General features: G+C 41.6%; 2 protein-coding genes across 5 annotated transcripts; both read left to right on the top strand.

Annotated features, from left to right (window-relative positions):
• The first annotated feature begins 11 nt into the window (after window positions 1–11).
• On the top strand, window positions 12–8,183 carry LOC146963615 (receptor expression-enhancing protein 5). Of its 3 annotated transcripts, none has more exons than XM_085768539.1 (6): window positions 12–96; window positions 187–338; window positions 4,500–4,593; window positions 5,785–5,923; window positions 7,111–7,279; window positions 7,510–8,183. In XM_085768539.1, the coding sequence occupies exons 2-6, from the start codon at window positions 224–226 to the stop codon at window positions 7,545–7,547; spliced, it is 555 nt and encodes a 184-aa protein (XP_085624665.1). In that variant the 5' UTR covers window positions 12–96; window positions 187–223; the 3' UTR covers window positions 7,548–8,183. The 3 variants fall into 3 exon arrangements, with proteins under 3 accessions (XP_085624665.1, XP_085624667.1, XP_085624666.1); XM_085768541.1 differs by having other exon boundaries at window positions 7,111–7,301; XM_085768540.1 differs by having other exon boundaries at window positions 12–100.
• Window positions 8,184–10,279: 2,096 nt separating this feature from the next.
• On the top strand, window positions 10,280–26,992 carry diras1b (DIRAS family, GTP-binding RAS-like 1b). Of its 2 annotated transcripts, XM_085768538.1 has the most exons (4): window positions 10,280–10,351; window positions 10,679–10,756; window positions 21,856–22,197; window positions 23,098–26,992. In XM_085768538.1, the coding sequence occupies exons 3-4, from the start codon at window positions 21,889–21,891 to the stop codon at window positions 23,383–23,385; spliced, it is 597 nt and encodes a 198-aa protein (XP_085624664.1). In that variant the 5' UTR covers window positions 10,280–10,351; window positions 10,679–10,756; window positions 21,856–21,888; the 3' UTR covers window positions 23,386–26,992. The 2 variants fall into 2 exon arrangements, with proteins under 2 accessions (XP_085624664.1, XP_085624663.1); XM_085768537.1 differs by lacking the exons at window positions 10,280–10,351; window positions 10,679–10,756 and adding an exon at window positions 11,289–11,525.
• Window positions 26,993–27,259: the final 267 nt, after the last annotated feature.

The following is a 27,259-nucleotide window of genomic DNA, read 5'->3' as shown; positions in this document are numbered from 1 at the left end:
GTGGCGGAGTCAGCGGCCACCAAGCCAGCCAGGCAGCCAACTCTCCACGCAGCCAGCCAGCCAGCGGCAAGTTTTCGGGCAAACTTTTAAACCAAGGTCGGTCAAATAACCTCGTGTTTTATCTTGAACACCTCAAGCGTCGACACGTGTAACATTTGCTTTGTCTGTCTGTGTCTGTGTCCACAGGCTCAGGAAGGGAAAAAAAGAAAGAAAAAGCCCGAAAATGAGTCAGTTGAAGGGGCGTTTTGTGACTCTGCTCCATGAGAAAAACTTTGTGACAGATCAGTTGGCGACTCTGGAGCAAAAAACGGGAGTGAAGAGGGAGTATATCACCTTAGGTAAGCAGAAGTTTATTTGGATAAAACTGTCTTTGGATGCTTGAATGTCTTTTAACACTTTGGATTGGAGAATGACTGATCTGCTTATGGCTTTGACCTCTCCACCAGAAACTAACTAACCTCTTTCTTCATGTGCAGCAAACAATGCAGTGCACTAAGCCGACGTTGGGTAGTTCAGCTGACAAAGTTGCCATTCATATTATTTGCAGTGGCAGGCGGTTGTGGGCACACTGTTGCGTGACTGCTTGACTTTTCAGTGTGGTTTCATATCCTGCGCCTTCTCTAAACTGTCTCACTGTTTTTTATTACCCCGTCTCATGCTCCAGTATCAAAGTACATCCGTAGCTCAGACCTTTATGCTACATTACAAGATTAGAGGCTGGTTTATAATCTGCCTTGCTATTTCAAAAATATTGCTGCTGAATGAACTTCCTCCAATATCCCAAAAGCCACAACCACCACACCCCCCAGGGATATTTTTATCATGTCCTGAAATATCTATTGGGGTGACAGAGATGGAAGGAGACTCTAGGATGACCGGTTATTCAATTGCAGGCCTCTCTCTCTCAATTAGCTCGTTGGACTTGTGTTTTGACACTGCCCTGTATTCAGTTTGCACAGCATAAGTCAATAAAAGCCAAACACCTCAGGCTACGCAGGCAACATTTCATCTGCGATGCCACTCAGGCTACAGGAAACATGTTAGCCAGCCAGGCTGACCCACATGCAACACCGACTGTCTTAACTCAAAATTGATCTCCGTCAGCGGCCAAGTATCGCATTTTAACAACCAATTTGAAGGTCGCAGTGGATGCAAAATATCTACGGGTGCTAGATGTGTAATGCTTTCCCTCTATTTAGCTGCACTATATCAGATCTAGAGGATGAGCGTGTTTGCAAATAACCCTTAAGATGCTTTGCTATTTTCAGATAGAGTTAACAACATCAAGTATAGATAGATTCAGTCCCATCACTATACTGTGTTTGTGTGCAGCTGGTTTTGATATCAGATGCTCATAATTAAACCTAATAAACACGTTTTTGGTAAGGGCATTTTTCTAAAATTCAGCTTTAAGTGAATGGTATCAAAGCTATGTAGTTAACAGGACAATGAACAGCTGGAAAAACTAACTTCTCTCTGGTAGACAAGCTATGTGATACAGGCACATTTACTTTAACTACAGTTGAAATGATAATTGGATCAATTCAAAATTTCCTCAGCAGCAATTTGAATGTCAAGTAAGAAATCTAAGTATCTCTAAACAAAAGATGTCAACTGTTCTGTTGTCTTAGCTTCTCAAATATTTTCTGGATGTCTCAGCATTTTGGATAGTCAAACTGCGATGAACTGTTAATGACATTTTTTACTATTTTCTGACATTAACAATTCGGTAAAACAGCAGTAAGTTGCAGCCCTTTTTAATCCACCCTAAACCAAACAGCTGACATTTTCTGCAATACGCCAACTACTGCTGCTGACAAGTCCTTCCCACTTGTTGCCCTGGCTCCAACCACCACTGACTGATGTATCGATAAGTGAAAGAAGCAGAGTTTCCTATCATGTCTGAGGCGCAGTTGCCTTAAATCATCACACAGTCACAAGATGTCAGTTTAGAGGATTCGGTTCAAGCTCAGTCAGATTGGTGTTTAGATTGTGAGCCATTTTTTCCCTCACATACACTACCACCACGAAACTGGCTCACAAAACAAATACTGTGGATTGTATGCAAATACCATTTGACTCATCGCTACCCTGCAGTTAGCAGATGTTAGAGACAGACAGAGCAAATTATACCATGGTCTGTCCTGCTTACCGGAGTGACTTGTTAGGTTGTTGTTTGCAAGACATATGATACTTTGGCCATTTTTGCACACATATTACAAACATGTGCACTGATAATGGGTTTACACAGAAGGAATTCTTTCCCGCTGGCTCACAACATACGTCACCTTGTACTTTGCCTTGATCTTTTGCATGTTAGTTGAACAGAGTGACAAAGCGGTGTGACTGCTGAGAAAACGTCTCAAGTTTATGCTGAGTTCTTGTGACACTCTGAAGAGCAGTTGTGTACTGCTGACTGGAGTAGAGAGACGAGAGGCCTCCTGTGTGAGTGGCTGCTGTTTGTTGACTTCATGTTTGCGAAGCAGCTCTTCTCCCTCCGGTCTCTTAACAGTAGGTTTTTGTCGTGATGTTATTAAGCTACAATCCAGTTCCTCTTAACATCACAAGTCATGCAACTCCATAATGAGTAGTTTGAGTCATACAGCACATTACAGGATTACACAACTGTGTAATGGTGTCCTTGCTTTATTTTCACTTTTTCCACAGGACATGTGTTTTCATTTAAGGCTGTAACAATGTCATGTGGATACATTCAGTGTTTATTTCCTTAGAGCAGGGAAGGAGTTGCTTGGACACAGCCTAGATACAGCCAGATGGCATGCAGGTTGGAAGCAGTTTGACAGTAAAAGATCCTGAGGTCATATTTTTGTTAATCATCAGAGTGATTGGTTTATGATTTTACTGTTGCTGGTTTTTGGGGCCTTCTGTTTCAACCAGTTCTTCCTGCTTCCTTCATGAACGAGTGAGACTGGGAACTGCATATGATATTTGTATATGAGCTGAGACAAACAAATGAGATGTAAAGAGCAGGCAGCAGCAAATAGTCGTTTTTTTAGGGCCCTGCATGAATTCATTGTGTTTAAAGCAGTCTAATTTTATATCATAAATTGAGTTTTGCATACATTTGAATGATATATAGCTTTAGGCTGCATACAGCTCCTTCCCCACATCCTGTAAAGTGTAAAACCCTAAACCTGTTTCCAGGTTGGCATTTAAACAAATTCCCACTGACACAAAAGGCTCTGGGGATCTGGTATTTTAAATAGTTTTTCAACCCAGGGAGTGTTTTGAAGAAATGTTCACATATCATTCAGTATTAACAGGAACCATACACCGTGAAAGACTTTTAAAAGTGAATGGACAAGCTAAAACGTCTGGTCAGGCTGCAGTGTATTTATTACAAAAATCAGCCTCTTGTTCCCAGCTAACCAGCAGCCGGTCTAAGCCTCTGAGGGATTACAGTAAGCAAAGCAGCCAAAATGTAGTTCACTTTACACAGAGCTGAACATTTTGTAGTTGAAACAGTGGCCACCTCATTAGACACATACCTACAGTTGGTTATAATTAAATACAAAAGTCTATAATGTTTAGTTTTGGGTCAGTGTACAGAAAGTAGAGCTGCAACTATTGTGTGAAATAATAAAGGAAAGTGCCCATCACAGTGAAATCTTTAGATCACTCCTTTTTGCCAACAATCAGTCAATATGTCAATGGCATTCAGAATAATATTATTCATGACAAAGAGGAACTTTAAATAATTCACGGCAAGCTGAACCAGTACCATAAATAGTTGACTGAAAAAGATTAAAAAACAAAACCAGCAGTAATTTTCTGTTCATGATCACATAAATTAATGGACACAGCAAAATACACAGTGGCTGCTGACATAGGTGCTCCCATTTCTGTTGCTCAGTCCCCCATGTTTATGTACAGTATATAGTGAGTACAAAATCTATCCTGAGTAATAGACAATGTGACATTTGTGTCAATGTCAACAACTGAACATTATAAACTTGATAAACAGGCTTGTTATGGCCGAGCTGCTGTATTAAGTTGGAGTTGATGCTGCAGGTGTAGCTTATGAAGAGGACTTTATCCCACTTTGCATTTTAAGCAAGATGCCACTCTAATTGTTCCCCTCCACAGGCAAGTTATGTAAAAACAGGCTTTGTCTGCATGCGTTGTATAATAGAACAACATATTTTAAGTTATTTAAAACCAGTGGTATTCATGGAATCTCTCACATACATGAGATGTAAAGGTCACATGACTATCAGAGCTCTAAGGTATATTTAATTTTTTAACTGTAGGATTTGAGTATCGGTGTTTGACTCGTGACCTCCTAATCCTGCTGCCGTGTCGTCCTTACATCCTGCTATTAGACGCACTCTGCTGACAGCAACGTTAATATCGCTTGACATTAGATGTGTTTGTCCAGTAACAGGATAGCCTCACCCTCCCCTCCCCTCCCCTTCCCTTCCCTTCCCTTCCCGCCTCCTGCTCTCACCTCAATGCAACTTCTCTTTCTCCCTCTGCAGGTTTCCTAAGTTTTCTTGCCCTCTATCTTCTGTTTGGATATGGAGCCTCACTGCTCTGCAACCTGATCGGCTTCATCTACCCAGCGTATTTCTCGTATGTATAATGTTCAGATTATATCAATCAATCAATACACTTAATTTATTTTACTATAAAATCCATTGCCAAGTAGAAAACTTGAACTTGTTGCAGAAAAAGCACAACTCTATGTTTTAACAATGAATATATATACTAACTAGAGCCTCAGAGCTGACACATACTGTACTCACAGCATACATACAGCAGTCGTTATTAATGATTAAAAGTCATTGATTGCAGTTAGGCTTCTCCTGCTAAGGTATGTCAGAATGTGTGCTGTTCAAATGGCCCATTTTGCAATTTTATTTCTGGGAATCGATCTTAATTGTAATTTCTTTATGGGTGACAGTCACTTTCTTACTTTCTGCTATTGTTTATTTAAAAAAAAAAAAAACTACAAAGCAAATGTTTAAAGGATGGATTCAGATTTGTTTAATCATTCATCTCCCCTCTGGCCATAAATGATTTCCATCTAGATGTCTGTTAAGAACAAAGTTCACAAATAAAGGAAGTTGTTCCTAGAAGACCTTGGAAAAAGGTTACTACATTTACACTACTAAATCTTAGTTTTAAACGGCATTGCTCCCTATATATCTCTCATCCACAAACAGGTTTACAAGCACTTAGAATTGAGGCTTTTGGATAGACATATATTGTTGTTTTGAAAATGCTGTTTTAAAAGGAAAATGTATTAGTGAGGATGGTAGCCCAAGGATGTTAATATTTATTACTTGCATCAGAGTTAAGCAACAAAGGGGCTCTGTTATGTCCACTATGGAGAGGAGGAATAATTGTTCTGACTCGTAACTCAGTGTAGAAATTAGCTTTTGAGACACACTTGATGAGCTGCTTAATGATACCCTGTGGAGTTTTTACTGTTTTTAAACATTAAGCATATTTCTCCAAACCTCATTTTGTGTGTCCTTCTGGGCTCACAAAAACAAATTCATTTTTACTACTTCATAAAAAAAATTTAATAATAGGGTAATTCTGTCATCATTTAACCTTTTTTCTCATTTATGGCCTCATTGTTGTCCTCTGCAGAAGGTGTGTAACATGTCGTCCCTATGGATGTACTCAAATGTATGCCTGACTGCTTGTCAAGAACTCCAGTCTACCTGTTAAATGCTGTGATGTTACATTTCTTCATATGCTGTTCACATTGTGACCTAATCGATCTCCTGAATCCAACCTGTCTTGTCCATTCAGCATTAAAGCCATCGAGAGCAACAATAAGGAGGACGACACACAGTGGCTGACCTACTGGGTTGTGTATGGGCTCTTCAGCATCGTCGAGTCCTTCTCTGACATCTTCCTCTCCTGGTTTCCCTTTTACTATGCTAGCAAGGTAGGCTGACCTTTTGGTTTGTGGTGTGTTTTTTTGTATGGCCGATGTTTAGTATCTTCTTTTCTACTTTGTTTTCGTTGTTACTCTGTAACTCCTGTATATAAAGTTATCACCCGAGTGAAGTGTACTTTCACTGTGAAACCACAGACTGTCACACTGTGATGAATCACATGAGGTTTGACGTCTGTGGGCCTCTCCGTGTCGTAACTAACCAACAGCACACTCATGTGGACACTCTGTGTCAGGTCAAAATAAGGAAAACAGTCAGAAATCTCTTCTTGATTTTTTTCCACATACTACACAATGAATGTTTGTGTATTTGTTTCTTTCCTTTCCCTGGTACTTTTTTAACAAGTTAATTATTTTGAGACAACACCACAATTTTTTGAGACTTTACTTCACTATCCAATTGTTTTAATTCAGTTGCCATGATCATCATTGCTCTGCTTCATTAAAACACTTTCATTTAAAGGAATAAACTTAATCCTGGAAGAAATTAGATGAATAAACCAGATCTCACTGTGTGCAAGGAGTGATGGTAAATGAACAATATGTGTGTGCTGTTGTACTGTTGCTAATACTTCCTGAATGCTTAGCTGCAGCTGTTGGTTATTTTCATTACCTATTAAGATTAAGATGACATTTAATTAACTGATTGACCAGTTGGATTTATATACAGGTAATACTCAGAAAATTAGAATATCGTGAAAAAGTTCATTCATTTAAGTAATTCAACTTAAAAGGTGAAATGAATATATTATTTAGACTCATAACAGGCATTGCAAGATATTTCAAGCTTTTATTTGTTAGAATTTTGATTATTATGGCTTACAGCTTATGAAAACCCCAAAATCAGAATTAGAATATCGTGAAAAAGTTCAATGCTCAAATTGTCACAGCCTCGTCAGCCAATTAATCCAAAACACCTGCAAAGGGTTCCTGAGCCTTTAAAAGCTCTCTGTCTGGTTCAGTACAGTTCGCAATCATGGGGAAGTGAATGAACTTTTTCACGATATTCTAATTTTCTGAGTATTACCTGTAAGTGATTATCACAGATTCATAAAAACAAATAACAATACAAACCCCCAAATTATTCCATTTGTTATTTTTTATAATACTGAACAAGACATTTCTATACTTTGGACACGAAGCTAATATCTAACATCTGTCCTCTACTCTTTCCTCAGTGTTTGTTCCTGGTCTGGTGTATGGCTCCTGTGACGTGGAACGGCTCTGAGATCTTGTACAAGCGTGTGATCCGGCCATTTTTCTTGAAACACCAGGCTGCGATGGACAACGTTGTCAGCGACCTGACCGCCAAGGCCAGGGACATCACTGAGAGCGTCACAAAGGAGGGTGAGATACCCACTGTAGTCATGCAAGTAGAGACACATTTATATACTACATTAATTGCAGCAGCAGCGCATTAACACAGCTTGCAACGCATGCAGCGCCAACGCATGCATCACACTTTAACACTCACACAAAACGACATCTCCTCAAATACACGACTCACTTGTACATTTGGATCGCTTTTTAGGTGTCTGTGAAATATAGTGATTTTCTGTCTCTGTTTGTCCCATCAGCTGTTAACCAGGTCCTCAACCAAGAAAAGAACAAGTGAGAAACACGGGAAGGCTTTGTGTCTGTGCGTTTGTGTGTTTGGGTACTTGAATGAGTGACAGAAACTGTGTGTGTGTGCGCGTTTGTCATGTTGCTTTTGGTTTGTCCTCCCCCCTCCTCGGATGATCGGTGATGATGTGCTAAACTGAAGCTTCACATGAAATAAAATCACGACTTGTTCTGTGAGTCTAGATTGCTCTCCTACCATCAGTACTACTAAGACAATCAGTGAAACTGTGACCTTTTTATGAGATCTTATTTTCTTTGTTGTAGCACATTGATAGCAAAAAATTGTAATGCTGTTACCGGCAGGTTTCAGCAGTGTTGTCTAATTGAGCCATATGTGACAGGAAACTGAGGATGATACCAGTACGGTTATAAAAGAAGGTTGCCTTAAAATGTGTCCATATATAGCATTTTCTAACACGGTAAATTTAAACTGGAAGTTTTTACATGTATGTGGTGTCTGCATTGCTCTCACAAGCCTTACTCTGGGATGTGCCAAACAGAATTTACTGTCTGTTTGATTGGAAAGGTTCTCACTGTGTTTAACTGGACGACTTCTGTCTTTTGATATGTCTTAATTTATCATCTTGCAACGATGAAAGAGTAAAACTGGGATCCTGGTAAACTGAAATCAGTGTCTCTGTGTCTGACTTTAAATTCATTTTCTTCTGGGACTTTCCCTCTGAGCAGTGTCATTCCTCACAAATTGGGAAATGGGATTTTATTTGGTCCAAATTACAATGTTCACACACCAGCGATTTTTCTTTTTATTGCAGAGGCGAGTCAAAGAAATTGTATTTCTGGATCTATAACCTCTGTGGATTTGGCTCTAGTTCATTTTGTAGCACCTAATCTTTCTTATTAATGACACTAAACAGTGGCCACATAAATTGCTCTGTCTAGCAGAAATGTTTTTTTTTTTTTTATCTAATGTCTGTCAACAGTATTTAATTGCAATCGAAATGTTAAAAAGAAGATATTTTTGAGAAGCATGTTAAATTTGGTAGAGCAGGAAATATATTTTTTTTCTGTGATATGTTTGGGGGAAAGATTCAAATTCCATGCACACTTTCTTTCCCATCCTACATCGTCTTGATCTTTTAACCTGTCAACCTCAAGTACATTTATGGGCTTTCAGACAGCCTAACCACCCACGCTTTAATTTGTGTTTGGCTCTGTATTCACGCTTGAGGGGCTTTGAATGGGAGGCTCTTTGTGTTCGTGCACTGGATGTAATGCAGGGGAAATGGTGGACGGAGCCCATGCGATGGCCACACAACACCACGGGGAGAGGAAGGCACCCATCTGGAAATGGCTGCTGTGAAGATGTGTCTGCTGGGTGTTTGTTAGAGTATATCCCCCTGAGCCACTGGTGGTTGACGTGATATTGATGGAACAGAAACGAGACACAGAAACCAATAATTGCATTGTGATTCCTGTGCAGTTTCATCTAAAGCTTTATGCGGCGTGTGAGGCCTATAATGACCTGGGATAGTTACCAAGGAGCTGAAGAGAAGCAACTAAGAGGAAAAGAGTGGGGGGAAAAAGTATTGCTGCATTCATGGTCCCTGGAGGATAAATCCTACTGACTTTGGAGATCTGCTGTGACATTTCTGGGTTTTTAGTGATATCATGTCTGGATGCATAATTTTGCTCAGACATTCATTCATAGTTCACAGATGCTGTGTCCTGAAAACTGTAGTGATCCCCTGACTTTTTCAGCACCATCCAACAGCTTTTTGACTGAGATGTGTGAACAACAAAACAATGAATGAAATGCCATGATCCGGTAAAATGACAACGATTTCCAAATTAATAATAAAGAAAAGTAAACATTAATAAAGTAATTCCTAGTTAGATGTGCAAAGTAACATTAAACATCCCCTTTAATCACAAGTAACTTTTATATTTGACAGTACTGTAGCTCAGCTCAATAATTTCTAAAAAAAAAAAATATCCCGTTAAAAGGTTTTTCCTCAGTCGATGAGAGGGTCTAAGTGCAGACTGAGGATGTTGTTATGATGTGTGCCCTTTGAGACAAACTGTTTGTAAAAATGGGCTGTATAAATAAAATTGCCTTGCCTTGCCTAAAAACAAACAAACAAAAATCCTTGAATTAATTTATTTTTAACTAATATTGTTGTAACATTGTCCAAGAAAGTGCCATGTTAACATCAGAAACCAAAATGTACATACTGACTGATGTAGGATTAAAAATGTGTTGGCATGCAGTGCTAGCAACTAATCTAAGGTTGTTGATTATGATGTTAGCATTTAGTTCAAAGTGGGCATGCAAGTACAGTAAAGAGAAAAAAAAATCTGTTTTTATACTTTTTGTACATGCTATCTTACAAATTGAGATTTTAAAAGTTAATTGTATACCTGAATGGTGATATTAGGAAACTTAAGTTGTTTATACTGCTGTGGATGACACATTTGGTCTTTATTTGATGAAATAAACCAATGCTTATCTCTCACGAGGACGAGAAGACTTCACTCTGAAAGTAAAGGTAAGTTTCCAGCATCACATACCTTTACTGTTCTGAATAATGACATTTAATTTCATTTAATCTCCTGATCCATCTCTTCTTTCTCCTTCATAACCCTGCACCTCCCTGATCTTCTGCTCATTATCCCTTGGACTCAAACAATCAATGTTACTTGTAATCACCTTGTCTGACAGACCGCCGCTGCCCCTCTCTCCTCCTCCTCCTCCTCCCCCCTGCCCCTTCAGCCCCTGCGGTTCCCCGGCTCGCCGACAGAGGGGGACAAACTCAAGCCTGACGGGATGGAGAGTTGGTGAGTCATACAGTGAGACCGTCACGTACTAACACAGCCCTAAACCAGGCCTGATTTCCCTCTGCCCGAGGCCTCTGGTAGCACCAGGGATGAGCTTACTTGCATTTATTTGTGATATTAACCGAAATTAATGACATTTTCTCATCTCAGCTTACATGGCTTGCGAGCTGATTCAGGCGTGATTAGAGCTACTGGGTTGGTTCACTTCCTGTTTACCAGCCCCTACACTGTGTAATCATCCTGTCTTTCCATCTGTTACATGCAGTTTTCTTTGTAGCCTGTGCTGTAAAAATATATAGGCTATAGGCTATACATTAATGTCTGCAGGTAGTCCTGGATCTGTCCATGGTGCTGAAGCACAATCAGGTCGCTGTCCGTGGTGCTGATCCTGGATTTGACAACCAGGTAGGCTGTGATTTCTTTTATTTTTCATTCTTCATCGTTCTTACTTTTCATATGACCTGATCAATCAACCAAACCCATTGAAACACGTGTTTCCAGTCTCACGTGTCATGCCTGCAAAAAGCCCAACTTGAGCCCAGTTAATCCAACAGTTGTGGATGTTTATTCTCACCAAACTCCATAGCAATAATTTAGTTTTTCTTTTCTTTTAATTGATTTTTCTTTTTAAATATTTATTTATATATTCTATATGATCTATGATCAGATTGTAGTTCTGCATGAGTATTATAATCTGTTGGCCTGTGTAGCTATTTTCTCATCATTCATTCCATTTCCTTAAATCTTGAGATTTGTTTTCGTATTCACACAGTTTCATCCATTTAGCGCATAAATGAAATAGTTATTATTACCTATTATTGTTATTAATAATGATAACAAAAATGATAATGATAATAATAATAACGAAAGTCTTTTTAAATGGCTTATTTTGCTGGCATCAAACCACTAGGAAGTGTATGAACTGACAGAAAATCAAGTGTGGACAGAAAAGGGAGAGAGGGCATAGCACCTCCCACGTCCTATCTGCGAGAAAGAGAGAGAGAGGGAGAGAGAGAAAGGGGGGGAGAGAGAGTCTGCTGTGGTGGTGTTAGAAATCGGACGACATGAGCTCTACATGAACCGCGTAAAAATGCTTTAGGACGCTTTTCGGCGTTTGTCTTTCATCCGTCTGAACCAAGGACGAGCCTGAAGCGGAGCTATTCTTCACGACCAGGTACGGAGATGCTGCTCACCCCCGCGTCTTATACATGGAGGCTGTAGATGTTGGTATTCAGTGGCGTAGCCGCGGTCCTCCTGCCTGGCTGACTGACTGACTGACTGACTGACTGACTGGCTGTTGTGTGCGCACACGGTTCCCTGCTGCTTTCGGGCCAACACGGCGGATGACGAGTTTCGTTTATTTTGTTGGTGTTGATTTTTTAATGCATCCACACCGACTCTCATCACGCCTTGCGCTTTTCTTGTTTGATAACCTCGGATGGTATGAATTGTGTAGCTATATAATGTCTGTCTGTATGTATGTATATGCCCGCACAGCCATATTGGCAGTCAGCAAGAGAGAGAGAGAGAGAGGGCAGAGATATGAGGGTGTCGGGATTATCATATTGCTTTGAGGAGTAAAGGGAGGTGGAGGAGGAGGAGGAGGAGGAGGAGGAAGGGGGGAGGGGGGGATTGGGGGGGCTGCGACTGCAAAATGATGGCACAGCTGCGAGATGGCGATCCTCTGGTATTTATGAATGAACCGAGCAGGAGTAGGGTGGTCTGTAATGGCGTTGCGCAACAATCTACGGACGGACGGACGGACGGCGGAGCCCCCTCTCCTGCCAAACCCCTTCCTGACTCCAGCCGAGGTGGAGATGCACGTCAACATTAGACCATATACACTAATAATGACGCCAGCGTGACGCATAAAGCCCCGTTTCTGTGGCAAATGCCTTGGTTAATCCTCCATCTGGATCTGCTCTGCTCCATGCTTCCTCCTCCTCCTCATCCATCCATCCATCCATTCATCCATTCATCCATCCCTGATGTGTTTGTTGTGGCTTTCATGACTGGAGAGGAGAGCTAACAAGACATGCAAAAGGAGCTGTGAATCATTTAGGCCTTCTCTGTTCATGTGTGTGTGTGCATATGTAGCCTATGTGACTCAACTTCCTGTATGCACTGAACACTCCTAGTCATGGGTGTGTAGGCTGTGTGTGTATGTATGTATGTATGTATGTGTGTGTGTGTGTGTGTGTGTGTGTGTTGCAGGGTTTGAGAGAGGAGCAGAGAGAAGAGATGTATGACAGTAAATCCTGTGATTAAGCTTTAAAGTGTGTGGTCGGTTGAGAGGAGCACAGAGATGCAGTCTGTATAAAAGCGTGCATGTGCTGGTCGAGGGCGGAGGCGGGGAGGGAGGGAGGGAGGGGTGGTAGTGGTGGTGGAAGCATGGGGGCCGTGTCGATGTCCTGGATGCCTGCCTGTCTGTTTGTTTGTCTGTTTTGAACAGCCACAGTACAGTTGCATAAGAATACTCCACTCTGCTGAGGCAGGACAAAGAAATGACTCAATAGACGGTAACACGGCGAAAACACAGAGGGAGAGGAGGATGCTGAAACACATCCGGTGATGCTGATTATTGATTATGATTTTGATGTTTGTTTAAAGCGCCGTACACGAGGCCGTGTGAGATAACGTGAGGGTGAGGATGACCAGATGTTGAGAAAGACTTGAATGCTGCAGCTGCAGCCAGGGGGGGGACTTCACTTATATGTCTCCTTATGTCTGGTGGACTGGCCTGGACATTTTACAGTTTCATAACCACAAAGATACTATGGTTTTCTGCAGCCATCAAGATCATGTCCATCCAGAGCTGTATCAAAAAGTCAAATCTGCCTCGATGGTTTGCTGCTCTAGAGGATTAAAAAGAACATCCATTGCTCAGGTGCCATTTCTATGATAGCTTGTTAATTTATATAGAATTACATAAATTACAACATGCATTTGCCTATCTTGCAGGCATTGTATCACTTCCTGAGATCAACAAATATAAAGTTGTTTCCCTTAAACATAAAACAGTAAGAGAAAACGGAGAGAAAAGGACATATTGGCATATATCAATATCCACACACATATTAATATAAAAAAGCAAAGAAGCAAAGATATTTGTTTGACAAAAAGTCTGCTCATTGCAAACAAAATGCTCCTTTCATTGAGTAAATTTGAATCTGTGGATTGTAGTCTGTGTGTAGTTGTTGTGCTGGACGTCTGCCATTTGTCAATGCGTGAAGCTGTGAATTTGGACTATTTTCCTATCCTGCTGCATGCATGGTCAATGAGCTCCTTCCTCATCTTTATACCTCTGACCACCAGGTGAATCGTCCTGATTTGGTGTCATTTGCAAAGGGAAATACTAAAGAAGGTTCATTTCATCAGGGTTTAGTGCTACATGTGAGAGGAGCGTGTGATTTTGACCACACCCCATCACTGTGTCTGTGGCCCTGTTTGTGCATTTATACTTTTTTATGGAGTGTTGGTTACTTTCAGAGAAGGAAAGACTAACAACGCTGCAACAACTTGCAGCAATAAATCAAAAAATTTGTCAAAAGCTACAATAAGCATGATTAACTTTGAGCTGCAGCTGTCTCCCTATGCGGCAGAGACTTTATCTTCACCTGGTTATTTGTATTGATTCAAATAGTTTACAGTTGTTTCCTCAGGATGTTTAAGTCTGTTGCTTTGGCAGCACGAGTCTAGTCAAGTGCAGCATCACTGTTGAGCACCTCTGAGCTATATATAACTGTATACTCCATAACGTCTGCTTTAATACTGGAACAGATCAATGCTAAAGTGTTTTAGTTGCACTGACGGCATCAGCTCATTTGAAAGGGCCATGCAGTCTTCATTAAACATGGCAGTGGACAGGAAGTTGTTGGTCTTATGCATAGCTAATCGCAGGACAGGACGGTTGGCTCTGGTCAATTATGCACACTGTGACCTCTGAGTTAACGTGTTTTTATTTGACATTTTGCTCAATTAGCAGCTGTTCATTTGGTGTAAAAATGCCACTCGGCTTTAAATCTGTTTTAAGAAATCACCAGCACTGAGAGGAATAAATACCCCAGGACACGTTAGCAGTTGGTTTCTTATAAATCTGACAGCATCACCAGAGCGTCAGCAGCAGTCTGGAGGAGGATTCCCTTGTTTCTGCTTTTAGCCATCTGCGTTGTTATCAGACCTGGATCAACTGGTATTATAGAAAAGGAAAAAAAAAAAAAAAGCTGTGCCTGGTTGATCTAGTCAGTTCCAAAACCTACCAACCCTGTCACCATCTGTCACTGCAGGCATGCTTCTCCAATACACTCCCACTAGTCTGTAATTAGTCCTTCAGTCAAGTCCGGGCCTTCGTATTTTCTAAGAATAAGAATTCTTGAAAAATAAATACATTCGAAATCATTATACAGATTTGAAAACACTGTGCCAGAGATCTTTCCACAGCTTTGGCCCAGACCTGGTGTTATTAGTCAGGTGCATGTGTTTTTCCCAGATTGTCAGGCTGAGGTATTAGCAGGGTCTTACGGAGAAGACAGACGGAGCAACCCAGGGTTCCCCAGGTCAAGCTAATGCTCAGTACTAATACACACTCAAAGACTAATTACAGGGCCATCTTACATCCTGTACTGTGTAAAACTGCTGCAAAGAATCATGGGGATTATAGTTATAATGTTTGATTACAGCTCAGGAATCAGTCTGCCTGTAGGGAAAATGTTTTCCTCTGATGCTTTGAATGAAAATGCACATTTACTTCATGCGTTTATTTGTTTTTGTTTTATCTTTAGGTAGTTGTTGGAGGTAGAGGGATGTTCAAGATCCATATTTTAGTTAATCTAACCTGCAGCAGTGCCTGCTAATTTCCTCCATATTAGACTTTGATACATTTTTGTCATATTGTCAGATTTTAACTTGAACTTAATGATCATATTACACCCGACTAGGAAAAGCTCCCCATATGTTAATGTCCCTTTGAACAACAGGCGCTAGTGTGAACAAACTTAACACTAATGATGACGAATGTGTGGAAACAGACCTCTCTGGTTCATTCTGTGCATTTGTTGTTTCACTTACACACAATTTAGAAAATATTTCTCCTTATAATAACAGTTTTGCAAGTACAACAATGAGCCGTGCAGTAATTAGGGTTGACCTGAATAATTCCAAATAAGAAATAAATCCAGCTGTTTTGTTCTAGTGGTTTTGGACCAATCATAATTCCTTCCAACAGCATAATGCAGACAATCCAGACACATGCTACAGAGTGTCAATAACTCAATTGCACAAGGAATTGCAGTGAATCCTGCATTTTTTTTTTTTCGGTTAAAATTTCACACCTAATTTTTTTCTTTCAATTGTATTTAAAAAATATTGAAAAGAAATATTTAAAGATGCAGATATTGATCATGCTCATTGATGCTGTCTCACATTTCCTAAACATAATGAGCATAATAATCTAGAAAAGGTTACAGGAAAATCTATTGTCAGTGTGTAGACTGTGGGTCGTCTGCTTCAAACCCCCTGGTCCAAGTTAAATGTGACGCTCTGAGTAACAGACAGATGAAAGTCACCTACATCATTTTTGTGTCTGATGTCCCTGCTCCACAGCGTTAGTGTCGGCACATGCTGAGTCAATGGGATGTGCATGGAGTATCAGAGGGCTACAGTGTGCATCAAGGGCTGCATGCAGTCTTAAAGGGAGACCGCTGGTAACGTAAGTCCTGGGAATTGGGTCAATGCAGAGCAGGCCAGGAGCACAGAGGAGGTTAAGCTCAATGATTAGCTACTAAGCCAAGACCACAGTGCTGCAATCTCTTGTACAGTCTAACAACCATACTCCATGCACGTACAGTGGTGTAAGCTCAATCACAGACTGGCACGGATGAGAGGCATTCACATCCAGACGCACACCCCTCTAAACTTAGCAATTATATGCACACAAATATAAAAAGGTACACATTTCCTCGTAGCCTACATGCTGCACTTGCATCTAGATTAGTTTTTGTTTATAATTTGTAGGCTAGGAAGCAAAATTACTGATTTTGTGCCAATTTTTATAATGACAGTCAGTTTTGTTGAATAAATAGTTCAATATTTTTGCACAACTGTTTGTTAAATCTGTGCAAGAGCCATGTAAAGCCTGGTTTGTTGGAGGACTATCTCTATTTCTGGGCCGGGTACAGTGACTTCCTGCAGTTAGATCGCTAGGCAACCTTACAGCAGCAACAACAAACAGTAAATATTCTGTGTACCAGTGCAGTGGCTGCATGCATCCTTCAAAGGACACAATCTATGAATGTGCGGCCCTTCAGGTTAGGGTTAGCAAATGACTCAAAAAGTTAATCTTGGGATATGTTTGGCTACGTACTGTAGGAAAAGAAGACCTCATCTCTTAGCTGCATTTGAAGGGGCTTTTAAAACAGGATGGTCTAATGGCTCTCCTCTGACACAATGGGTCTTTAAATACAACGTCAAAACGATGCAGCTCCTGAATTGGGACACAATTTATGAATAAATCAGACGAGATAAATTACTCGTGGGTTTCAGTCAGTCAGAGTCATGGCTTGCTATGCTAATTAGTTGCTGACTATTTAATTACACATATGTTGTACAAAACAACTGAACTATAATATGTAAACTCAAACTTTTATATTACTGATAATGCAACATCTCAGCATTTCTGGAGTGAATAAAGGACCAGAGGTCTAATTCAATAGATATAGGCCTGTCATATAAAAGAAAATGAATAGTCCTCCAATAAAACATTTATGCACAACCAGAAAAATCCAGAATGGCGCTGTTGTTAAAATCGACTTCTATTTATAGTGGTCGTTTTAACACCTTTCGAAACACTTAACAAAACCAGTCACACAAGTCTGTGCAGCCCATATTCAGTGGAGAGGATCCATTATTCTGATGGATCATGAACACATTTTATAGCTCCAGCTCTGATGGACATGAAAGGATTGTTTCCTTCTTTTGCATCATCGCCCTCTACACACACACACACACACACACACACACACACACACACACACACACATATACACTGAGACGCATAGACAAGAAAAAGAAAGAAATCCATGTTGTAGAAACGAAAACGAACCCCAGGGGACACATCTTTACAATAAGCACGTGTCTCCTCTGGACTCGTGGGCAGGTGTGAAAGCAGCAGTGAATCGACTGAACATGTGAGACTGAGTGATGATGTGTAAGTTTAACCTATACAGTCAAGTACAGACCTAATGAAAACATCTGGGCCTAAAAATTGCAACAGAAAAAAAAAAACGCAGATTCATTCCTGTGGCAAAACACACTCACACTCACACACTACACACACTTGAAAAGCCTGAGCTGATGTGTGCACAGAGAACAGGGAATCTTCTGCTTCACTGCACAGAGACACATCTCCAACACACACACACACACACACAGTCTGGTAGCTGAGGAAACTTTGTGCAGATCATGTATATTGTATATTGTGTATGTGTGTGTGTGTACACTAATATTTAAAACAAAAACCATGCTCCAGTATAAAACATTGGTCTCCAAAAAAGCCACATGTATCCGCCACATTCCAGTGTCCGTGGCTTGATTAAAACCGTCTCTCCAGCAGATACCATGGGACCGCTCTGTGGGTGTCTATTTAATCACGCTCTTGATCTGTTGAATGGCATTGTGTTTGATGTTGGTTAATGCGCTTCCTTTGTGCCGCTGCGTAAGTGGTTCTCTTGAGGGAAATTATGCGCATGTTTTCGCTAAAGGTGACATTTCCCTACTCCTCTCGGCGCAATAAACAAGAAGGAGCGAAGGCTGCGTTGCATCTATTCTCTGACTGAGAGGCAGAGGAGGAGGAGGAAGAGGAGGCCCGGCTACACGGCTCGGCCTGTGCCAAAGCTATCTGCTAATGGAGCTTGGCTGCACCGCCTCACAGATGCATTTATAGTCTACCATTAATTCATTAAGGAGCTGCAGTCCGCTCGTTTCAAATAAAACAAGAGAAGAGGAAGAGGAGAGAGACAGCTTGCATTTAGGAGGAGTGCCATCTATCTCTGAGGCCTGGTGTCAAGGACAAATGATGGAGAGCGGAAGTACAGTGTGTGTGTTTGTGTGTGTGCAGTGCGCGTGCTTTCATGTGTGCGTGTGCACGGCACTGTGAGGTTGCACCTGTGTGTGCAGTTACAGCTGCTGACAGAGGGAGGGAGGCGGCTAATTTTAGTGCAGGTGGAAGAAGAAAGAGGAAGGGAGGGAGGGAGGGAGGGAGGGAGGGAGGGAGAGGAGAAAGGTTTTGATGAGCAGAGTCTGAGCTGAAATCCACGTCCCAGAAAAAAAAATCAACAGACACTGTTGGTGGTGGTGGTGGTGGTGGGGAGAGTTGTGCAGGTGGAGGTGGATGACAGACTGACAGGGCCCAGACAGACGAACCCCATCGATCAAAACCACAGCGGCTTTAGTTTATTGATCAAACAGCGCGGAGACCTGGGGAGAGAGTGAGCTGGAGACACAGCGAGAGGAAGCTGCAGACAAACATGTCCCTGATGTGTACATCAAAACATAAGAGATCCGCGTCGTGTGTGTGTGCATGTGCATGTGTGTGTGTTCTCAAATATATGAATGGAACCGGTCCAGCTTTCACCAGTTATTCAATTTCTATTTTTCTGTTAAATTTATCACCAAAATAGAAACTCTGCAGTCCTGTTTTCCAGTACCGGTTTAACTTATTTTAGTCATTCTTTGGCCACTGTTTTTGTCTCTAATAATAACCCTGGACTCACCATGTTGCTCAGATCTGGGAACACATGCAGCGCCACTGCTAAAAATAAGTCAGACAGAATAAGAAACCCCCTGTTTAGCCAAATTTTTCATCACTGACCTGCTTGTGCAACACATTTACTTACATCTCTTCAGAAAAGGATTGACATAATTTGGATCATCTGTTTTCTTTTAAACTCTCTGATCATCAACAGTGTTCCCAGATCTCTGCAATTATAATAAAAAAAACAATCATTGCAGCTTTTTTTTTTTTTTAGCCACTTGGATTCTCCACAACAAGCTGTAAACACATCATTGACTTATTGACATGCTCTGAACATATGGCCAACGTGTGAGCAAACAGTTGCCTGTTCTCAAATTCAGCAGCTGCAGAGCTTCGTTAACATTCATTTGGAGTCGTGTTTGTGTCCGCCTGGTGACTGTTTATCCAACATTCACTCTGTTTTTGGTCTCCACACACTCCTGAGAAGAAAATATCTGCCTATTAAATGTTGCAGAACCAAAACAATGAGCTGAAAGTCACTAAAAAGGGTTTGTACAACTCAGATGGACAACAACATATAATAGGCAATGATATGTTTTATTCTTTGAACAAAACAATGTACTGTAGACTAAATGTAGATAAACAAAGATTTCTAAGAAGGAATGCCTGGAAAGATCAGCCCGATTTGGGTTTTTAACCATATTAGTAGATTACCGGAGAACCTCTGTGCATGTGTGTGTGTTCGTGTGCGTTTCCGTGTTTCTGTAAAGCAGGCCTAAGCAGAAAGCACTGTGCAGCACTCTGGCAGCTCCGACCACAATACCTCGGAGTGAGTGAGGGCCTCATTAAAGCTAAAAGTTTGAGGCAATGCAGATGAGCATATATTTCAGTTTTAACAGCTTTGCCTTGTAGCCAAGTTGCTTATTGTTACTCAGACTTTTAACCCTATATTGCTTTTTTCTCATTTATCTTCACAGCACAGATTATCACTTGAAATGGAAATCTGCCTTGATTTAGAGGAAAAATACTTTGATCTCAAGAAGCCAGAGCATTTATCCCTGAGTTTAAGCTTCAATCACAGGTTATTAAGACTTTATTTGACAGTATCCCTCATTATGTCAAGATTCCTAAAGCCCAGAGGCTCCAGATAGCTACTAAATAAGATTTTATTTTGCCAGACCAAAGTGAAACTGTTCACAGTCTGCAGACATATGAGCAGAAAACACAGACTTTGCTGCAAATGAAACAGTGGTGGTGTGTTGAGCATGGATAAAAGCACTCGTATAAGTCAGCCAGACCTATACAGCTATAGACTGACCATAAAACACAAGAGGCACTCCCAGAATCCCCATTTATTTCGAACTCCTCGACTGATATTATCTAGAATCTGGCAATGCAATTACAGGAGCTCTGCTATCAATAGTGGGTTCCAGCAGCACAAGCATGACAGAAATCCACTTATTCCATCTAGTATTGATGTCAATTTACTGTTTCATTACAGCCGGAGCTTGGAGAGCAGCACATGATCACAACTGAAGGAGCATCTTATTATGGGACCTTAAAGCAAGTTTGGAACCACAACAGATGAATAATGTAACAAGATGCGATGCATGATCACAAACAGAGCAATAGATTATCTGTGAGGACATTGTCCAGGTGCATATTTACACTAAGAGCTGCAGCGGGTAATAGTGAAGGTGCTGACTGCCAACCAGCACTATTAAAGCCCTGGGATCTGTATATTATTTACCTACAGTCTATTATACTTTTTATAACTCTTAAAACTTGACCTTTAATGCCAAATGTGCACGGCAGGAATTTTCTGCAACAAACAGTAAATCATAACTGCCGCTAAATCAAAAACATACAATAATTGTTTGGTTTTTTTGGCACATGGGGGCAGTGCAACAAGCTGTGAACACAAAACTGACGTATCAAGTTAATTTGGCAAACATATCAGAAAACAGCAGCTACATTGGATTTAATTTATTCCAATATTCAGCCTCATCTCATTTTACATGGCTCTGATAAAGTCTTGGTTGTAAGATTTTATTCTCCTTCATCTTTGTCATTTATCTCTTACTGGTAACGTGAATGGTCAGTTTGTTAGTTTTAGAGGGAAGGCATAATTATTTGATTTAAAGTTATAATAAGAATATTGATAAGAGCAGCTTTAATTAGTTACTGTCTCCTGTGAAAGTGTGTTGACAGTCTAATACAGTGACCCTGCAGTGTATACTCATGTCTTTGTGTTAGAGAGGTGTTGGTTCAGTCGTTTTTTTTGCTGCCGTTGAAGGTTTTTTGTCTTATACACGAGTTCATGTTATTGTGTCTACCCACTGAAGGCCGGGAGATTAGTGTCCTAAGCCGCAGGGACTTGTCTCTTCCCAGGGTTTGCTGCAGTTGCTTAAGTTGATAAATGAGGAGGCGCTGGAATGTTTTTGGGTTGAAACTGAGAAACCGGATGGTATCGATTAGGGAAATGTCTGCGTCAGGTGAATCACTTGGGGCTTCACCAAACTCATCCTCTCTAATTTGTACTCTGGCTCCCAGTCAAGACCACGAGGACAGGCAGAGTGCTTTCACACCCGCTGGCCTGAGGTTGAGTCCCGCCAACATTTTCATCCTTCTTTGTCCTGCTGCTTTGTATCTGCTGCCTCTGTACAGTCTCTTTGCTAAAAACGACCCTCTTCTCCCGCTCTTCCACTCTCACCCTGCTTCCTCTCCATGTCCCCCACCCTTCAACATCATACAGGTGTAACACTGTCTTAATCCTGAGGGGGGCAGAATGCCGGAGCAGAGCAACGACTATCGCGTGGTGGTGTTCGGGGCAGGGGGAGTGGGGAAGAGCTCCCTGGTCCTGCGCTTTGTGAAGGGCACCTTCAGGGACACCTACATCCCCACAGTAGAGGACACCTACCGCCAGGTGATCAGCTGTGACAAGAGCGTGTGCACGCTCCAGATCACCGACACCACAGGGAGCCACCAGTTCCCGGCCATGCAGCGCCTGTCCATCTCCAAAGGCCACGCATTCATCCTGGTCTACTCCATCACGAGCAAACAGTCCCTGGAGGAGCTCAAACCCATCTACCAACAGGTGGGGAGAGTGTGTGAGCGTCGAGAGGGAGGATGATGGTGTATTTCAGTGCATGAGTGGGCTGAAACTGAATGTGCAGAGTTCTACGGTTGTCTTGTTTTGTATGTGTCTAAAGTTTCTGTTTTTCAATGAGATGAAGTTTGCCATTTTTGGCAACTTCCTGTCTGCATAAGTGTCTGAGTTTAATTCAGCAGTCATGAATTCTTCACAGATGAGTGATAATCCATTAATAGGAAAGGCCGTGGGACTGCCAAGTTGAAAAAAAAAAGTCCATTTAGTAGATTCATATTCTCCTCCAGCAAAATGTGCTTTGTCTTTTTATGTCGCTTTTTATTTAAATCATCTAAAAGACGCCACTAATGGAGAAATTCAACCACTGACCCTGTGGAAAAGAGCTGCTGTGCATCCAGTCTGGACCATTTATCACCATTTACATCTCACAATGTAAATGTGACTTTTAAATGGTTTTACATCAATGAGAGAGTACATCATGAGAAAAAACGAAAAACATGAATCTGAATCTTAACCATGTTTTGTCTAATGCCAAACATCTTGATTCATCACTGACTCTTTTACCTGTCAACTTTAGTCTAAGCGGTGGTGCAAAAACCACAGAGAGTATTTTTATAAAGTTTAAACTATGTCTGGGAGGAACTTTAAAAGGGCATTTTTCCCATCACTCACCCAAATTGGTAGAGATTTGACAGATAATGAGGTGAGAGCAAGAAGAGATGACAGACAACAAAGATACGAAGACAGATTTAGGACACTGAAACTACATGGTTGAGGTCTTACAACCCCAGGCCATTTCATTTTAACATTCAGATATGCATTCTCTAATTAACTTGGAGATATACAACACCCACAACAACCTCCATTATTTCCCTTTGTCCATTGCAGGTTCTGGCCATAAAGGGCAATGTCGAGGCCATCCCCATCATGCTTGTGGGCAACAAAAGCGATGAGACCCAGCGGGAGGTGGAGACCAAGGACGGGGAGGCTCAGGCCAACCAGTGGAAGTGCGCCTTCATGGAGACGTCGGCCAAGACCAACCACAACGTCACCGAGCTCTTCCAGGAGCTCCTCAACCTGGACAAGAAGAGGAACATGAGCCTCAACATCGACGGCAAGCGCTCGGGGAAGCAGTCCCGCGCCGAGAGACTGAAGGGCAAATGCAGCGTGATGTAAAATCCAAGAGAGGAGGAGAGGAGAGGGGAGGTGGAGGCGAGAGAAAGAGAAAGAAAGAGAGAGAGAGAAGGGGGAGGAAATACAGAGATATGGGAGGAAAAGAGGGGAGGCGAGAGGTAAAAAAAAAAAAAAAGACTCATTAAATGTATCACTCGTCTGGATGGACAACAGGTATCTCATCATCCACATCCTCCTCCGTTTGACTGCTGCGTTCACAAACACAACTTACATACCGGACACAGACCAGACTTCAGCTTGGAGCATTACATCCATGTGCATTCTGCTTAAAGGAGAAATGGGGTGGGCGGGGGGGCAACAGGAAAGAACCAGTCAGCCATAACTGGAAACAGAGTTGGTTTTGGACTTCTGCATTGTCCAAGGTGCCACTAAACCTGACTGAGGATCTCATCAAGACCCTGGACTGCAATGAAGACCACAGCCCCCCCACCTCTTCCCCCATTATATAGACTGAAGATTTCTGATCCACACAAAGCATCTAGTGTCCTCTCTCACTTCCACACCCCTTCCTGCTAAACACCCCCTCCCTCGACATCCCAGCACCCTCATCCTTTGCATTGCCCCACCCCCCTCTCCCCTCTCCCCCTTAGTGTAACAGCCATAGAGAAACGTTAATGTATATGTAACAGAGTCGACAACAAAGTTAGTTAAGCTCACTCATCTGGTAGAAACACCATTTTAATAAACTGAAAGTGTCCTTCATGCTAGTTGAGGACAGGACTCCACGGTTTGAGACTGCTAGCATGAAGGACGGCAGCAAAACGCACGACCCGGCCACATCCCAGTGACACACCTGAAGACTCTGATGTAAATAAAAAATGGGATATTTAAACATATTCCATCTAGTCTTCATGTTCCCTGGCCCAACTATTATTGTACCAGTAACAGAAAGTTTGACTCGAAGTTTGAAGGAAGCTTAAATTTGTGGCCAGAGGACAAATTCGCCCGCCTTCTCATCCCAATCATCCATCCCTGAAAGATTAAAAGAAAAAAAGAGCCTTCTTTACCTTCATCAAGCTGTCATCATGGCATCAAAAGCTCATGTGCGACCCGTCTGAACGTCCTCATCTGAAGTGGAGAAGCATCCAGCGGCAGGGCATGCACACGCACTACTGATACGACGCAACAATCCTTTTAAGACTCTCATCTAGTGTCGATTAAACTGTGGATGAAAGGACGCTGGGCTCTCATCAGAAATATGAAACAGAAATACAAGTCTGCCTTGAGGACGATACACTTTGGATAATCATTGCCAAGCCGGTAAGATGATGAAGGTGAACTGGGATGATTTTTTTTGGTTCTGAGGTCAAGAATGTCCGTTTTGCTTTGGCACTTTTCATGCAAAGGTTTCTCTTCTTTTGCCTTTTATTTATTTATTTATTTATTTGATTTCTTGCTTTGTGGTGTTCTTTAAATTCATGTAAACTCAAAAACCCCACTTAAAACAAAAGCACATAGAGAAAAAAAAAGAACAACAATGATCAGGATGAATTAATTCAGTGTGTGTGACCCGAATCTGGTTAATTCTGTTTCCTCTTGTTTGGCTTGTTTGGTCACATTACCTCTCATACGCTCATCCAGGCATCGGGAAACAGAATGAGTCACACACACATACACATACAGCATGCGCACAAATGCATTCATGCAAGTGTCAAAAAAAAAAAGGACACACACATACACATGCGCAATAGCTGTGGTTGTCAATTTGAGTAACACTGTTGATGGATTACATGAAGACAAACAAGGCTCGCTGAGCCTAAATGCCCTCACATTGCACTTTATATCATAAACACACACACACACCCACACACACACACACAACTTTAATTTGCCATGTTTTTGCCTACACCATCTGCTTAACACAGAACATCCCGGAGCCGCTGCTCTATGTCCAAAGTGCATATATTCACACACACCCTTCTCTCGCGCAGGAGCTCTGATAATTGTACACAGTGTACACAGGGCAGCCAAAAGCACAATACTTTTTTACTGACATATCTATTTGTACATTTTTTTTGTGTGTGTTTCTTTTTTGTATATTCTTATATTTTCTTTTCTTTTTTTGTCTTCTGTGCAATTTACCATCCTTAACATTTCCCCACCCGGTCCTGAACGTGGAGGAACAATCGCATCACATAGGTGTAGCTCTCAGTCTCGATGTAGGTCATCAAATGTTGTATTTGTCCGGTACATGGCACAATGAGGTTGCGGTTCTGCTGAACAACAGGGTATCGTGGTGTGACCCCGTTTAGCTGTGGTTCGTCAAAGTGTGTGTGTGTGTATATGTGACATAACATCCCCACAAGGTCGCATAGGGCGCCGCGGAGTGGACGGTCAGATTATTCGTCTACTTTTTTCGTCTACCCATCTCTCAGGCGGTTTTAACCACGACAACGACAACAACTCGGCGGATAATCTGCTCCTGTACTGTCAAAACCCAAAGACACAGACGACGACGCCCCGTTTCACTGTGTGGTCAACTCTCTGGAGGAAAAAAAAAAGAGAGAGAGAAAAGAAAAGAAAGGAAAAAGCACAGCAACTGTTCTCGTCTGTCTCCTTCTCTTGTCTTTATGTGTGCAGCAGAATCAACAACTGGGCACTTTAGGGTGACATTTTACTTGAAGACTTGCTTATTAATCAGCAACGCCTCATTTATAAGCTCCATGTAAAATGCCCCTCATGCATTATTCATGCCCACCAGACCTACATGAAACAATTTCAAATGTGTAGTTATTGTAAATAAAGCATATGGTAGTTCAATGAGATGTTTAAAAGAGCTTCAAGTAAGATGTTACCCATGTAAAGATAAACTGTACCCACTGTCTTTCTGGGAATAAGTCCTTTGTAACCAGGAAATATTGTTACAGTAGGAGGTTTGATGTTGCTATGTACTGTAATATACAGCTTAATAACGATGCTCATGATATATTGTATTTGACACATCCACTCTTCAGATCTAATCAATCGGATAATACTAGCAAAATGTGAATATGTAACTAAAGGTTTCACTCCATAGCTGTTAACGTTTTTATTTTTCAACGTTGAATGAATCTGTTGTTATTGATGTGTTGTATTTTGCACTAATGTGAGGTCCTGTTAAACTCAAAAACTTGCATTGTAAACATGCCCTTTACCTGTTAGACACCAGGGATGCGCTTTCATACTCTTTGGTTTTTACTTTGTTCACCGCTTTATGTTTCCAGAAACAAGATTTGTGAAACAGATCTGGGTTAAGTTGTGTTTGTGATGGTTTGTTTTTGCCTGTTAAGATGCCAGGTGGATGGAGTGCAGCCTGCCTGATGTGGCCATATATGAAGCACTAAAACTAAAAAAACTAAAAGAAAAAAAGCTGGAAATAATCTATAACAGTTACCAGACCCCCCCCCCCGCGGTTTCTGCTCTGATCTGATGTGTAGCTACCGGCAGCAGTGTTGCACACGCTGCATAAATATCACCCTGACACGTCTGACTGCTTCATGCAAATGCCAGATTGCGAGCGCATGTTTGTGCAATCTGCTGTTCTGCTGACGTCTACAGGAGATGGCCGTTGCTCATGTTCCTGCGTGGAATATGATACAGTGGGGAGGAGGAGGAGGAGCAGGAGGGGGGTGGGGGTGGGGGTGGGGGGGAACAATGAGGCAGCGTTTGAGAGCACTATGGACAACAAGCTGGAGTGAGGCGGATGGAGCTGTGCTAATAATAGAAATGCTATGTGAAAATATGGAGTGGAAACCGCACTAAACGGTGGCCTGTGTGGGATTTGAATGTGTTTTGCATGTTGGGGGCGGGGGGGGTGGAGGGGGGTAATGGCGTGTACGGAGAGGGTGCTGTGTGAGTTAAACGCTGGCATGAATCA

The sequence above is a fragment of the Trachurus japonicus genome, chromosome 22, assembly GCF_045865225.1.
Source record: "Trachurus japonicus isolate A0001 chromosome 22, Traja_1.0".
Lineage (NCBI taxonomy): Eukaryota > Metazoa > Chordata > Actinopteri > Carangiformes > Carangidae > Trachurus > Trachurus japonicus.
The sequence above is the reverse complement of the archived record's forward strand: the minus strand, read 5'-3'. Positions and strand labels throughout refer to the sequence as shown.